This window comes from Porcisia hertigi, chromosome 23 (genome assembly GCF_017918235.1).
Source record: "Porcisia hertigi strain C119 chromosome 23, whole genome shotgun sequence".
Lineage (NCBI taxonomy): Eukaryota > Euglenozoa > Kinetoplastea > Trypanosomatida > Trypanosomatidae > Porcisia > Porcisia hertigi.
The window spans coordinates 585,764-600,906 of record NC_090582.1 but is presented as its reverse complement, the minus strand read 5'-3'; the positions used below and the strand labels follow the sequence as shown (position 1 = coordinate 600,906).

General features: G+C 57.8%; 1 protein-coding gene across 1 annotated transcript; it reads right to left on the bottom strand.

Moving 5' to 3' along the window:
• Positions 1-771: 771 nt before the first annotated feature.
• JKF63_04912 (uncharacterized protein) lies at positions 772-15,057 on the bottom strand (the record flags this gene model as incomplete). The annotated part of the gene is made up of 1 exon (XM_067900883.1): positions 772-15,057. The coding sequence occupies one exon, from the start codon at positions 15,055-15,057 to the stop codon at positions 772-774; it is 14,286 nt and encodes a 4,761-aa protein (XP_067757083.1).
• Positions 15,058-15,143: the final 86 nt, after the last annotated feature.

The following is a 15,143-nucleotide window of genomic DNA, read 5'->3' as shown; positions in this document are numbered from 1 at the left end:
TCCAAGCACGCGCAGCACAGACACAGAGTTACAGCACATGTACAACCAGTACACACCAATACCGGGCGGTCAACAATCCAATCAAGCGACAAGACAACCCACACACCCACGCGGCAACAGAAAGGTCACAGGTGCGTGGGTGTGCGTGTGTGTGTGGGTGTGTGTGTGTCTAAGGTGAAAACATGCCGAAACTCCGATACAAAAGTGCACGTAGAAGAAAAAGAAGGGGGTGAAGAAAACGAGCACAAAAGTAACCGTTGGGGGGAAGGGGAGGTGGAGAGGGTCACAGGAGTGCAGATATCAGCCCAAGGGCTGGCGCTACGCCACCGGCAACCACCACCGCCGACATCTGCTCGCCTGCACCCGCCGCCCCCCCCCCACCAATCACTTCGTGTGAAAAGAAAAAAACGTTTCAAGTGCCCGCCATGACAGCGAACGTGAGCGGTCTACATGAAGATGCGATCAGCAGCGCCGTCCTCTCGCACTAATAGATTGCCGTCTATGCGGAAAAGAGCAGCAGGCCGCCAACACACACACACACACAGAGGCACACTGATAGGCACCAACGCCCCCTCCCTCCCCCCACCCCCAGCCCACCCACACACACACACACACACACACAGACACACATATACACCTAAAAGCGCACACACCGCACAGACATGCCTCAACTGCCCTCGGACAAAACTCGAACAATATATATATATATATACCCAACGCATGTGAGAACATCCAAAACAACATAAACAAACGCGGGATAAAAACGTTTCGTTACTCGTCCGTGGAGAGGAGCAGCGCTGTCCCACGCTTCGTGTAGGTCTCTGGCACCGCTTCGCCGGACTCCAGGTCCACTGCAACAACGTAGGAGGGACGCTCACGGGTGCCGGTGCGGACAGGGTACATGTACAAGGGACACTCGTACACACTCGTCGGTTTTGGCTTGCCCGTGCGCAGCTTCGGCTTGAAGTGAATCACCGGCATCGACACAATGAGCTCCATCGGCTTCGGCTCACACAGCGTGTTTGCCTCTCCGTTCCACCCAGCACCTTCTAAAAAGACTCCACGCACGTACGCGCCCTTCTTGGGCCGATGGGCGATGGCGCGCTCCTCGCTCGGGAGGATCGCGTACTCCCAGTCATACTGGTCAATGGAGATCTGGTCCCGGCGCGCCTGCTGCTGCTGCAAACTCTTAAGAAATCCTGTCGGGTACGTAAAGCCAGAGAGCCAAAAGACTGTCGGCATGCGTTGACTCCACATCCGCATCTGATCGACGCGCTCCACAAGGTCAACCGCCCAGCTCGCCAGCGGCTTCAAACTGGGGTAGGCGCTCGTCCACGGCGGCGGTACGCGACCGAGCAGCAATGCATTGAAGATCACCTCCAGCTGCTCCGACATTACGATCTCACCCTTCACAGCACGGCGCAGCTCCGCTTTTTGTCGGTGAATCGTCTTCAAGAGAACGTTGTAGCGCTGCACCTCCTGCAGGAGGCATGTGTTGAGGGCATTGTCGCGATCACCCTCGGTTGAATCGTAGATAGCGGCGTAGTCCAGCAGGTTCGGTGTGGAGGCCTTGTTTGGCTCGTCGAGCGATGCCAAGATCTCCAGACAGCGCTCTTCCTGCGTGTTCCCCTGCGAGCCGGCGCCGCCGCCGCCACCGCCGTCACGCACAAGCGAAGTGTTGACGCTAATAAGACAGTCCAGCAGCGCCGTGGAATCGGCGATTCGACTGGCGATGTCGGCGTTCGCATGTTGCCCAAAAGCCTCCGGTGGGTCGGTGATGGGGAGCTGGGAGCAGTGGTTCTTGTAGGCAAGAAGCGTGTTGCAGTCCTCCGGGATGCAGTACTCCTCGGCCGCAGCAAGGGGGTAGCGATCCTGGGTGATGGCCTCCGGGCACACGAACTGCGCCATGTACGTGCTCAGCACGCGACGGTCCCAGTCGTCCGTGACACGGCCGCCGTAAGAGGCCTCAGCAATGAGGTAACGAATGGTGACGAACGGCACGTCCTCGACGTCGTCAGAGCGCATGTTGTTAATATACAGCTGAATGATATTCTCCGAGACGTCAAAGTCGGACGAGGTAAAGTCATAGAGGACGTTGTAACCGAGGGTGCCGTACTTGCGCCTCTCCAGCAGCACGCTATGAAAGAAGCACAACGCGAAGAGGAGGTTCCTGTAGATGAGAGGGTGCTCGGCACTGCGGCTCGCCATGTCATCTTCGCTGAAGGTGTTATACAGACGCAGCATGTTCGCTTTGATCCCCTTCGGTGGCTCCGTTGTCATCTTGATGGAGCGCTGCAAGACGCCGATGGGGAACTCCGGCGTCGGCACCGAGCTCAGCCAGAGCCGAAAGTCGCGATGCGGATTCTGCTCAAAGATCGCGTCGATCAGCTTTTCCAACTCCACCAACCACGACACCATCAAGTGGCAGTTGGCCAGGAAAACCCATCCGCCAGTCTGGCTGTACTCTTGTAGTGCACGCTTTGCGTTGTCCCCCTGACCCTGTCCAAGCGCTAGCACCTTCAGCTGGCGGCCCTCGCGGTGCGCCAGCGATTGCAGCTGGTTCGTGGGATCCACACCACTAGAGAGCACGAAGATGAGCGGGATGGTGTTGGTACTCTCGTCGAAGGTGTCCTTGAGATTGAACACGGGTGGATCTACAAATTGGCTGCCGAGCTGTTCCTCAATAAACTCGTACACCATAAAGACGAGTCGGTCCGGGCGCAAGCACCGCGTGAAGATCATGCGCTGCAACGCGTTGGTACCACAACGCGCCTCCCACTCCTCCGGCAACGGGGCCTCCTCGGGTCGTTCCAGGAGGTACCAGCTGCGCCACTCATCAGACTTTTGCTCGAAGTGCGCGGTGATGCCGTGGAATGCGCTCAGCCGCTCCAACTCCAAAATGTGGTCCCACGACCGCTCTGAGAGCCACGCGCTTGCCGGATTCGGCAAACGGCTCTGCTTGTCCAGCATCTGCCCTCCCCGCATCATGAAGACGTACTCCTCAATGTTCACCACTCCCTGCGCCTGCAGGATGCGCATCGCCATGTGGAAGGCAAAGAGCAGCTTATGGCGCTCAAACAGACCGCGGCACGTGTTGGTGTACACCGAGGCCGTGTGCCATTCGTTCAGTGTCTTGATGCGCTCCTCCATTTCGTGCGCAACGATCTTCTCTGAAGAGCGCCGGATGCTCGTCTGAAAAAGTTGTATGTAAGAGTCCAGCGCAAACTGGTACATGCTATCAATGGCGCCAAGGTCGGAAAGGACAAAAAAAAGCAGCGACGCGCGCCGCGCGCACTCGCGGTACTCCTCGCGCGCCTCACGAATCTTCACCGATGTCGTCTCCGCCACGTGCAGCTGGTTCTGGATGTTTGTCGCCGTCACTTTGGCTGTCTGCAGCGTCTGGATAAGCCGCTGGTTCTCGAGGAGTGACACCTCCGAGGTGGAGAGCAGGTCGAGGATCTCTTCCTCCAGATGCTTCATCTCCTTTTTGGCAGCGGCGGTCTGGAGAATGAGCTGCTCATTCTCGTGCTCCAGCTCCGGCTTTTCCTTCTCTACGACGATCTTCAGCAGCTGCTCCTCCAGCCCCTGTTCCTTGACCGCAAAGTTTAGCAAGCATACCTTCGTGCACGTCTCGGGGGTGTAAAGCGGGTTTGGCAGCCGAGTGGTGATGTAGAGCTTGAAGCCTTCCTTGAACTCGATGTAGTTGTCGCCGACCTTCACTAGCTTGCGCCTACCCTTCATGATGAAAGAACGGGACATGATGGGGTCGAGCAAAGGATCAATCTCCTCCAAGACGTCCTGCAGCAGAAGCGGGCAGCCGAACTGGATCGCGTACTCGACGGTCTTCTGGAAGTCGGGCTGCTTCGGGTCAATCACCTTGAGGCCGTTATCCCGCTCCATACGCTTCACCCACTTGATTGCCTGCTGCTGCGGGTCAATCATGAGAGGGTAGCGTGGACCGAACACAACCACGGCGCCATTCTCCTTGCTGAACTCGTCACCGGGCAGCCCGGCCTGCTGCCATTCTCGAACCACCGTCGGATCAGCGAGGAAGTCCACAAAGCTGTAACTGCGGTTTATCGGGAGTTGCACCCGCCGCACCTCCTTCAGCCAGCTTTGCCACAGCAGCTGCCGATATTCGGCTGTGAAGGCACCGCAGTAGCACATGAAGGCGCAGGCCAGAAGTGTTTCGCTGTTGATATTCTCCAAATCCAACTCGAAGCGCGCAATCGACTCTGTCCACCGTCCACGCTCACCCTCGAGGCCGTCGACGATGATCTGCGCCTTGTTAAGCTTGTCCTGCGTCGCGCGCGCCTCGGCCATGAGGCGATTCTTTTCAGTGATATTTGCCAGGAGATCCTCCTCCAGCTGGCGCACCTCGTCCATAATCTTTTGCAGCTTCTCTTCCTTCTGACGAAGCATCTCCTCTTGCGCTCGCACCTTCTGCTGTGCGTTCTCATTCTTTAGAATTTTTGGATGCACTTCCTTGTAGATGTTGCCGTACTTGTGAATCGCTATCACCCACTGGCACAAACCACCGGCCGCCTTCGAGACAGCGCTGGCCGCCGCCGGTGTAAAGTCGTTGCGCTTCACATACTTCTCCAACGCGTTGAGCAGCTTCTGGTCCGTCATGTCGTGTGTCTCGTGGTACGTCTTGAGCATGTCAATGAATTTGGGCTCGCTAAGTGACTTTTTCGCCTCGTCCCAGTCCAACTTGCGATGCAATGCCGTTTGAACCGCCTCCATCACGGTTCGTATCATCGCAGCAGGCGTCTTGTATGACTTGACCTCGTTGATGTCGCTCTTGTCGAGTTTGTCTAGCGCCGCCTGCGCCTCGAGAAGAGTGGGCATGGCTCGGTCGAGATCGGCCTGCGCCTCCATCTGATCCGCCAAGGCGGCGCGCTTTGTCTGCTCAATCTTCACCTTCTCCGAGGCCACGAGAGTCTGCTGCTCTTCGGCGATGTGCTGACGTGCTTGGATGCTCTCGGTAGCTTTGCTAACCTCTACTGATTTGGCTTGCAGCCGCTCGTCCTGAACCTTGAGCTCCTCGCGCATCTCGCTCACCGTCACCTTTGTCTCCTCCAACTTGGACATGCCATTTGCCAGTTTGTCGCGCTGCTCCACAATGTCGATGCGCTTGTTGTTCAGCATCGTGCGAAAGCCTCGGACGAGATCGATAAATGAGGATGGTGTCACGTACGTGTGGCGATGAATCTGCGCCCGCATCTGTTCCGCTCTTTGGTTTGTCGTGTCGTGCAAAAATACAAAAAGATCGCTGATCGTCTCCAACAACTCGTCTGACTCCAGGTCACTGTCGCGCGAGTCGCGCAGGTAACGAAGGCCGACCTCCTTGAGCGCCTCGTTCGGCCACGTGTAGTACCAATCGATCGACGTGCATGAAACCAACGCGGGGAACTGGCGTAGGCGCACGCGAAAGAGTTTGTGAGCAGGGGACATGGCGATGACGAGGTGCAGGTGCTGGCGGGCTTGTCGGATAAAGTAGTTGTACAGCTCATCCGGCGAGTCGCGGCACCCGCTTAAAAGAGCGAGTTTCTGCACGTCCGCACTAATCTGCTGCAAATCATCCTTGGCAAACAAGTTAGGCACCTCGCCAGCGGAAAGCATATTGTTGAGGTCCTCGAGGAACGACGAGTGAACGAGCTGCGTGTCGGCGATGTAGAACACCTTCTGCTGTCGCTTCACACCACAGGCCTTGTAAAGAGTGCGCAAATCGTCGTGGAAGCGCTCCTGATCATACTTTTTGTGGATCTCGATGGAGAACATGGTGTACCCAGCGAGGTACGTGGCAAGCCGACTCAGCGAGTTGCGGCCACTGCCGCCGAGGCCCACCAGTAGAGCGTTGCCCTGAGGCTGGTGCAGCACACGATGAATGCGACACAGGTGCTCAAGCGCGTCAGCAAAGAAAACGAGATTCATTGGCCGCACGCCAGGCTCAGTGTTGTAGCTCTCCAAACCTTCCTCCACGACCTGCCGCAGCTGCTCCATCGACGGCACCAACTTGTACTTCGCCATCTCGTCCTGCTCCCCATCGAGGAAGTCCACGAAGATTGGGTTTTCGGTCTCCGACACAGGCTGCCCACGCGGGTCCTTCCCGCGTGATTTGAGCATGCTCGCCCACTTCGTTTGGAAGATGTTGTTCAGCTTTTCGTTGAGCAGCTGCCGGAACCACATCTTGTCGGCCGGGTCGTTCATCCGGTCCGAGAAGACGCGCTGCGACTCGTGCACCCACAACGCAACGAGCTGCTCCTTGCCCGTGATGCCCTCCAGATAGCAGCCGTAGATACCCTGGAACACCTTGCTGAGGTCGCGGAGACTAAAGAGGTAGTGCGACTTGCTCGGAATTGGCAAGAGATCGGTGGACACTTTTATGTACACCTCGATGGTGGCCCGTACGATGGAATCCACATAGCCCTTGAGGTCAGCGTACGGGGCAAAGCGGTGGCCCAGGATGGAGGAGAAGATCCTCACAACCACCGGCTCCGCGGGGAACGCCACGTTGAACACATTTAACTTGCTCAGCAACCGCTCCGTAATGTCGGGGCGACCATATGTCATGCAACATAGCAGCTGCATATCATTCACAAGCCGCTTCGAACGTGTCGTGCGGTCGTACCAATAACCGTTATCCATCCACTGCCGCAACAACTCGAGTGGAGGCTGGGCACCGAACACCTCCTTGGATGGCATATTCAGATCCTCGATCAGGCATACCATGCGGCGTCCGCCTGGTGGGTTGCACACCTTTTTCGAGGTGTGCTCCATACGGCCCTCAATGATATCCTGCACGTTCTTGGCTGTCGTCTGAGCAGAAAAGTGAAGATCCGTCGTGACATACATATCGGAAGGGAGATCGTGCAGCACCTGCTTCGCAATAAGCGATTTGCCAGTGCCGGTAGTACCCACCAGCACCAGCTGGATGCGACTGCGCACCAGCTGCGACACCATGTAAGAGTAGCGAATCATGTCCACTGTGGGGACAATTTGCTCACTGTACGGTGTGCCAGGCAGCGGCGCGAACAGCTTCTGCACGTCCGGGTGCTCCTCCCACCCAACCCAGCGCAGGGAAGACAAGTCTGGAAAATACTCGAAGACCGTTTCCATCGAGGGGAATGAGGAGTCCATCTCTCGCACGAAGGCGTCGAGCTTCCGCCGGGAGTCGGTCGTCAGACTACCGCCTACAGCCCAGACGAGAGAGAACATCGCCATCATGCGCAGCTGCAGCAAGTAGCGCTCACCAGCATGGGCCGCCTGGTAGCGCGTGCCGCCGGGCATCACCGCGGCTGCTTCGGTGTTCGCCAACGCGTCCAACATCGTCGTGAATGAGCGGATCGTGTTGAACGCTGTGGTCGAGATCAGATCAACACACTCGCTACGCTTGAACTGCAGTGCGCGCGCCAGTGCATCATCCACGAACGTCTGCAGCTCCGTGATGGTGCTGTCTGGCTTTGGCGCGTTCATGGCCACTTCGAAGTTGCGACGCGATTGAAGCCACGTACTCACGTACGGCCTCCAGCTGAGGTCCTCAACACTGAAATACACCATGCCACACCGCGACACCGTGGCCGGTGACGCTTGGGAAAGATCCTGCACTTCGAAGAGCATGCGCACCGTCGGGTTCATGTTGATGCGCTCTCCGGAATTGAGCGTCAGCATCTTGTTGTCGTCCAGCACGGTGTTCATACTTTCGATCCACAGCGTGTCAACGGGGCCGTCGAACAGGAGCCACTTGTAGTTGAGGTCTGTCGCATCGCGACAAATCTGGCGCATGAGATCAGACAGGATGCCGTCCTTCCACTCACGCGTCGCTTGGTTGTAGCTGCCGTACAGCTCATCCATCGTCACTGACTTGGGGTTCAGGAGCGAGACGCGCACCGCCTCATAGGGGCCATCAATACCGGCTTCCTTCAGTCGCCGCAGAGCTCCCGCAAGCGTCCTCCAGGTGACCGTCTTGCCAGATGCGGTGCGGCCGACCACCATAACGCCGTGGCGGGTGTGCAGAGTATCCCAGAGATGCAAGCACTTGCTAATGATGTGCTCGTTCACCTGGAGATTCTCTGCCTTTAGTTCGTCCACCGTGGCTGCCCGCAGCTCCTCCAACCCGGCGCTCTGCGGTGTCACACCCGGAAATAAATCGCCCAGCATGCTGAGAAACAGTGGCACATCCTCCTTCACAAACTTAGGCAAGTTCATGTCCTTCATAGCCTTGAGGCAAAGCTGCTGCTCCGTGCCAGGGAAGCGCTCGCGCTTCAGGTTGCCGGCCTGCACGAGCACAGCCTTGATGTTGCGCAGAGAGAAGTCGTAGTGGTCCTGCTTCGAGAGCTGCTTCTCCATCAACTCGTAGAGAATGGACACTTTCTTCGATAACGACTCCGACTCCTCGAAGCCCTCCGACAGCAACGTGATCTCGCAGATGAGCGTGAAGTCTGGCACCATCATCGAGATGGGCCGGAGCAGCGCCTTGAGGTTGTCCGGTAGCTCAGAACGACCGGCGTAGCCAGGGTTCATGGTCACAAAAAGACCACAGTTCACGTTCAGCGGGATTTCGGTTCCCTCAAAGATAAAGTGACGCTTCTGCTCAGCGACGGCCGATAAGATAGACAAGATTTGCTGTGCCACAACCGAGAGCACCTCCACCTCGATACGGTTAAACTCATCAAAGCACGACCACGCGCCTGTCTGCGCAATGCCGCTTAGCATACGGCCGACGGAGCGGTAGTCGAGGCCGTCGGAGCAGTTGAAGACCATCACGTACTTGCCAATCGCCTTGCCCAAGTCTTTTACTGTCTCTGTCTTGCCAGTGCCGGCCGGGCCTTGGGGCAAACCGCCACGGAACAGCTGCAGGGCCGTCGTGAGAGTCATGTAGGCGCGATCGGTCAGCCCCGTCACAACGAGCCGGCCGCTATTGCCAAGATACTCGTAGTCGTACCGCACCAACGCGCTGGTTTGGCGCACCACACACGCTGGCGCGCCGGTGTCTGCGGCGATGACTGCGTCGCTGCCGCCCGCGCTCAACTCGCTTGCCATACCATCGTCGACGCCACTAGCCGACCTCGCTTTCTCCTGGTAGAAGCGCAGCTGTCGTGACCACTCGAAATCATCCAACACGTGCACGCGGTGAGCGAGGAGGTGACGCAAGATGTCGCGAGAGTGCACCTCGATAGTGACCAGGGCAACCAGTTTGTTGCGCTGGAGCCTCGACTGCGGCTCTCGTACCATCTGGCAGTACTTGCGAATAATGCTCTTCCACTTCTTGTAGACCTTGTAGAGCGGTGAGGGCTTGCGGCGGGCGAGGCTGAGTCCGGTGTAGTGAAGGTCTCCGTACTCCGCGATAGCCAACTCGGTTTGGAAAGTCCAGTTCATGCACGCAGCCGTGATCAGCGCCTGCCCCTCGTGTTGCTCCACCCATTGACGCAGTTTGTCGCGGTTGATAGGCCGCCGCGGGGTGTAGACGTTCTCCTGGAGGTCCTTCAGTGTCGTGTTGAGGCACGCCTGCACTGTCTCACGCATTTTGACCTCGACCTGGTGCAACCACACCTCCACCGGCAGGCCGTCGATCTGCAGCGGTGGAGTGAAGGGCACCACCTCACCATCGGCAGCCGACATGCTCTCGGCAAGCATGCGATTGTTGCGGCCTGCCCTCAGCGTCAGACGATAAAGCCCTTCGAAGCACTTGCGCAAGTGCGGCTGCACCTTCTCAGGTTCCTTGGCGTGCCCGAGGATCTCCAGCAGGTCATCGTTCGAAAGAAAGTAAAACCGTGGGAAGCAGCGGCGGCGGTCTTCCAGAAATCCCTCCAGGCTGCGCTGGATGAGTTCGAGGCCGGAATTCATGCTGTTCAGCTGCTCCAACAAGTTGTCACGACGCGTGCTGCGGAGCACGTTCGGATCACTGATGAGGCGGGAGATAATGGTGAGCCACTGCGCGTGAATCGAGTCGAACTTCTTCGACTCAGCGACAAGCTTGCGCTTGATGTCCTCGCTGCCAATAAAAATGCTCTCAAGGTACATCCATTTGGTCTGCACCGTGAGTAGCCCTTCGATTGTGTCTGTCACTTGCGACAAGTGCTGCTCCCAGAGCACCACGCGTGGGCGAAAACTGTCGACAAAACGGGACATCTTCATCGAGCTCAGCATCATGAGCTGCTCGGCCAGCGTGGTGTTGATGTCATCGACGGAAGAGATTTTGTGGTAGCCCTGGTGCGGCTCAACAGTAAAGCACGCCTCCTCCCAGACAAGAGTGATTTTCTCTAGGTCTGTCTCGATCTTTAGCTCCTCCCGGGCAGCAACAGCGAGGTTACTGATGAACTCAGCCTGTGCCTCAACGTGTGCGTCCATCAGCCGTTGCAGACAAAATGAGCTCTCATCCTCCAGGTCGAACTCCGTATCCAATTGCAGCTTGAGCTGCTCCCAGTGACGCGCCCGAATGGCGGGGGTGCGCAAGTCGTCGATGATGGGCAGTATCTTTTTGATGAGGTCGATGTCATCCTTCAGCTGCAGCCACACGTCCATCTGTTCCATCTCCTTACGCAGCTGCAGTACGCCACGGCGTGTGTCCTCGATGCCCTCCAGCATGTGCTCGCTGTTCAGCTTCATAAAGTACAACTTCTTCCACGTTTGGGTGAACGTACGCCAGCTGCGCACCAGCGTCCATAACTGGCGCAATAGCTGCAACTGAGATTCGGCCTTTATCAAGTCATCCAGCGGGGGCTTATCAAGGGCAAAGATCTCGATGCCCTGCTGCAAACTCCGCTCCAGCTCGCGGAGCGCCACCGCCTTCCGCTCCAGCGCCTCCAGACACCCGAAGGCTGTCGCTGTCGTCAGGGCCCACGATGTCGGTGCCTCGTCGCGCACTTGCTGGTAGAGCGTAAAGCTCTTCGAGGATAGAGTGCGCAGCTCCGTCTCCACCTCCACCCGGAACTGCTCCTTGTACACATCAAGCTGCTTCCTGATCTCTTTCAGCTTCAGTGAGTACTGCTCGAACACCTCCGGCAGCTCCTCACACCGGGTGACATCCTCCGGGGAGACCCCGCCAAAGTTGTAGGCCTCGCTCGTGATGAGGGCGAACTTCTGCGAGAGCAGATCGAATTGACCCTCCACCGATGGCAGCGCGTCAATGGCCACAGTGCACTGTCGCATCCGCTCGCCTAGCTGATCAAGCGTCCTGGGCTCGAGAGAGAGGGTCTCCGTGGTGAATGCGAAGGAGTCGTACGTCTTGTCGAGCTCCTGCTTCGCCTCGGCGTAGAGGAGGCTGTGGTAGTGCTGGATCACGAATTGGCATTGCGCCCGGAAGGTTTCCTTCATCCTTGTGAAGTCCAGCTGCAAGAAAAGCACGTCGGAGAAGACCTCCTGCTTCTCAATACCCTCGCGGCGCTGTGCCACGTGGTCCATGTTGATGCGGTAGTCCTCGAGCTTCCAGCCCTGCTTGATACGTCGATCCTGTCGCTGCGTTGCCCATAGATTGTCTGTCGTGGAAGACTGATGCAGCTGCCAGGTCTGATTCAGCTTGTCCCGCACCTTCTCCGATACGCTCACAAACGATTCCTGAATGCGGCCCAGTGACAAGATAGTCTCCTGGTCCCTTGTCATGTACTCGTAGTAGGAGCCGCGCAGCGCCAGCGACGCTGGACCGCCCGGGTGCGTGTAGGTGACGGCGACTGTGTTGTGCTCGGTGAGAAAGGCCTCCGTCTCGCTGGAGATGCGCTGCTGTATCGAATCCTCCAAGCGTGGCAAGGAACGGACAACCCCAATAATGGCCTTGCAGACATCGTTCACGAGCTGCGACAGCTCCTGCACCGACGGCGTCGCGTGGATGACCGGCTTCTGATCCGCCGCCACGCTGATCATGACGCTCAGCCGGAACACGCGCTCGTCTAGCCGATCCTCGCTGCTCTCCTGTGGTAGAACTCGCTCCACTGTCAGCAACGATCGCTTCACCATCATCCGCAGCGCCTCCTCCACCTTTATCTCCACTCGCTCCATGAACTCGTGCCACTCGTCGCGCACAGTCTTGCTCGCCATGTAGTCCTCTCGGAAGTACTGGAAGACGCTGTACAGCCTCTGCTCCATCAGTTTGTGTATCGTGGTCATCTTTCGTAAAACGGCTGTGCGGTAGGCCTCCTGCTTCGCCACGAACGCCTCAGGGGTGTAGATGACTTTCTTCTCTACAAGCACTGCGAGCGTGTCAGCTATGAGGCCGCAGTGATAGTCAATGAAGGTGCCGCAGAACTTGAAGTCATCGACGATAGCCTGCACGCGCTCCGCCTGCATGCGGCACTCGCGCACAAAGTAATCTACAATGCCCTGCGAGTTCCACCACAGTTTGATCATCCCCGGCAGGTACTTGGCATTCATCGTCTCGATGCGCGACGAAAAAAGGCGCAGCTCTGCGCTGCTCAATGAGCTCACCGAGGTGTTGTGCAGCCGCACCGCTACGGACACATTCTCCCTGTAGAGACGCAGTCGCTCCTCACGGGAGCACATCTCTGCCACCTCTGGTGGGATCTGCTCCCCCATCCTCTGCCAGTTGTGCGCCTCCGCGAAGAGCAGCAGCAGCTTTATGGGAAAGTTGACGTCGTAGAGTAGCGGGTGCTCAATGTCCTTCCCGGTGCCAGGGCGCGCCACAAGAAGGTAGTCGTCCAGGAGCTCTGCTGGCCTTGCAGGCACCTCGGAGATCCACTCTAGATACTCCTTGCGCACCATCTCGCGCAGCGTGCGGTCAAGTCGGTCGTAAAGGTACACCGCCTCGTCCTTCTCAGGTGAGCTAGGCAAGGCGTAGCAACGGCGCAGCGCCTCGTGCTCATGCGCAATGAACCTCAAGCGGTTCGCAGCCCATGCCGCCTGACCAGCGAGGGGTGGGTGGCGGTAGAAGAGGGGCGGCGTGCGGCCAAAGTAGCGCTGCACATCGCCCTGCACGGCTCTGATGTGTTGCGTAAAAAGACGAAAGACGCGATCGGTGCTGCGGTCGAGCTGCATGAGTAGCTCTTCGCTCTTGCTGATGATGGTGAAGGCCTCGATGACTTCAGTCCCCATCGAGACCGTCGCGACAGCGTCAAAGGAAGCCGTGATGATCTGACGCATCATGACGGCGAGATTGTCGATGTCCGACTTGAGGGCGCGGTAGTCATCCACCCACTGCGTTGCTTTAACATCGAGCACGTTGTACGTCAGGTGCCTCAGCACCTCCATTTTAGTTTTGAAGGCGCGCTGGATGTCCATCAGCTGTGACTCGAGTTCTGGGCCCTTGTTGCCACGGAAGATGGGCAGCTTGCCCTCGAACAGTTGCGCAGGCGTACAGACCACGTCGTCCAGCTCTGGCACATGGAGCGGAAAGCCAGGGGGAACCTGCTCCCGTCCGATGTCTGACACCTTTGTGCGGCGGCTGGAGCGGCGATGGGAGACAGCGGGTGTGTTGATGCCCCCTAAAGAGGCAGTCGGTCTCATATGACTGCCCCTGTTGCTGCGGTCCGTCATGCCAGTGAAGCCAAACTGAAGTTGACTGAGGCAAATCTCGCGGAGGTTGTGACAGCGGTGGCGCACGAACCCATCCATCTCGTTCAGAAACGAATCGTCAAACTCCAACTTCTCGCCCTTCTCGACGCGAAAGCGGCGCCGAGTAGCGGCCAGCATGCGACGGCACTCCGTCAACCACGCCTCACCAGCGACCATACTCTCTTCCAACGCCTTCATGCTCCCCGTGACGTCGCCAGTGAAGATGGCGCGCACGTTGATGCGGCTACTACACCTGCTGATTATTTCGCTCGACACCATGCGCAACAAACGTGTGATGTGTTCCTTCTTATAGAACTTGGAGAAGATGAGGATCAGCGGCACGTTCTTGAGTACCTCCTGCACCAAGAGCGGGATCTCGCGCAGCTCTGCCTTGGCAAGACGCTCACACGGCTCGATAAGCGTGCACAAGTAGCGCAGGTTGTCGTATGCCTCTTCGGTTCCGCGCTCAATATCGGTGCGAAGGCTGAGAAAGGGCTCCAGATAATAGAAAGACTTCGCTTCTTTTAGCACCCTCACAACAGCCCCCACGTCTTCACGGCCCAACTGCGCGCGAATGTTGCCCAAGTCTCGAGCCCGCGCCCGCCAGTACTGAATCTCCTCTAGAGGACCAGAATCGTCCTCATTGTTTGCGTTGGTCGTGTCACGCTCGCTGATGACGGCCTTGATCTGCCGTGTCCAATGGATCACTGTGGCCTCGTAGCGCTGCACGAGCTCATGGTCCGTGTGCGCTTCGTTTTTCCCCATCATGGAGAGGTCGCCGGGGACGTAGAGCACCGTTCGCCCCTTCATGCTGTTCACGTCCTCAACGACCGTTGCCATGAAGCGGTGCAGCGCTGCAGAGACGTCCTTCTTAATGCTCGTGGGCCAGTGGTTCTGCAAGAACGTCGGGAGAATCGTTTGACGCACGGCACGCAGAAAGCTGTCAAGCAGATGGTCGCCGCGGAACATGCCCCACATGACATAGTTCTCCAGTGTCTCTCGCAGCAAGGGCTTGTCCGCCTCGAGTCGCAGAAAGTACAGCACATCTGAGTTGACACCAGGTGTGAAGGTACGGGTTGCGAGTTCAGGAAGACCGGCAACGATCTGCAGTTGGGGGGGTTGCAATTGGGCAGGCGCGCCAAAGGCGCTCCCCGTCGGGGTTTGAAAGTCATCCCCGCCCATGAAGACCATATGCGAAGCGACACCAGCACCGTCGACGTCCTCAGCGGCAACGCTAACGGAACGGCTGCGGTTAAGGCCCACAGCATTGCTCTCAGTCGGCCGTCGGGAAGCTTGCTTCGTATCGTTTATAAAGCCGCTGGTGCGGAAGGAGTGGCGGGCCGCAGAGGCCTGCCGGTGAGCAGTCGTGGCAGCGGGTTCGGCGTAGTAAGCAAAGAGCACACGGTACTTCGCATCTTCGCCTATGAGGAACTCATTGATCAAAAAATAGTGGTGAGCGGTGAGCTCCGTGGCTATGGTACATCCAAGTGTGTCCTCCAGGTGCCGCTCCACCCACTGGACACAGTCTGCGTCGGCCTCAGTCATTGTCATTAGTCTCTTCCAAAGGAGAAAGTTTGGGGAAGGGGCTGACTCCCTTTGTTCCTTTCTGGCTGAGGGACACGAATCGAGTGTGTCGG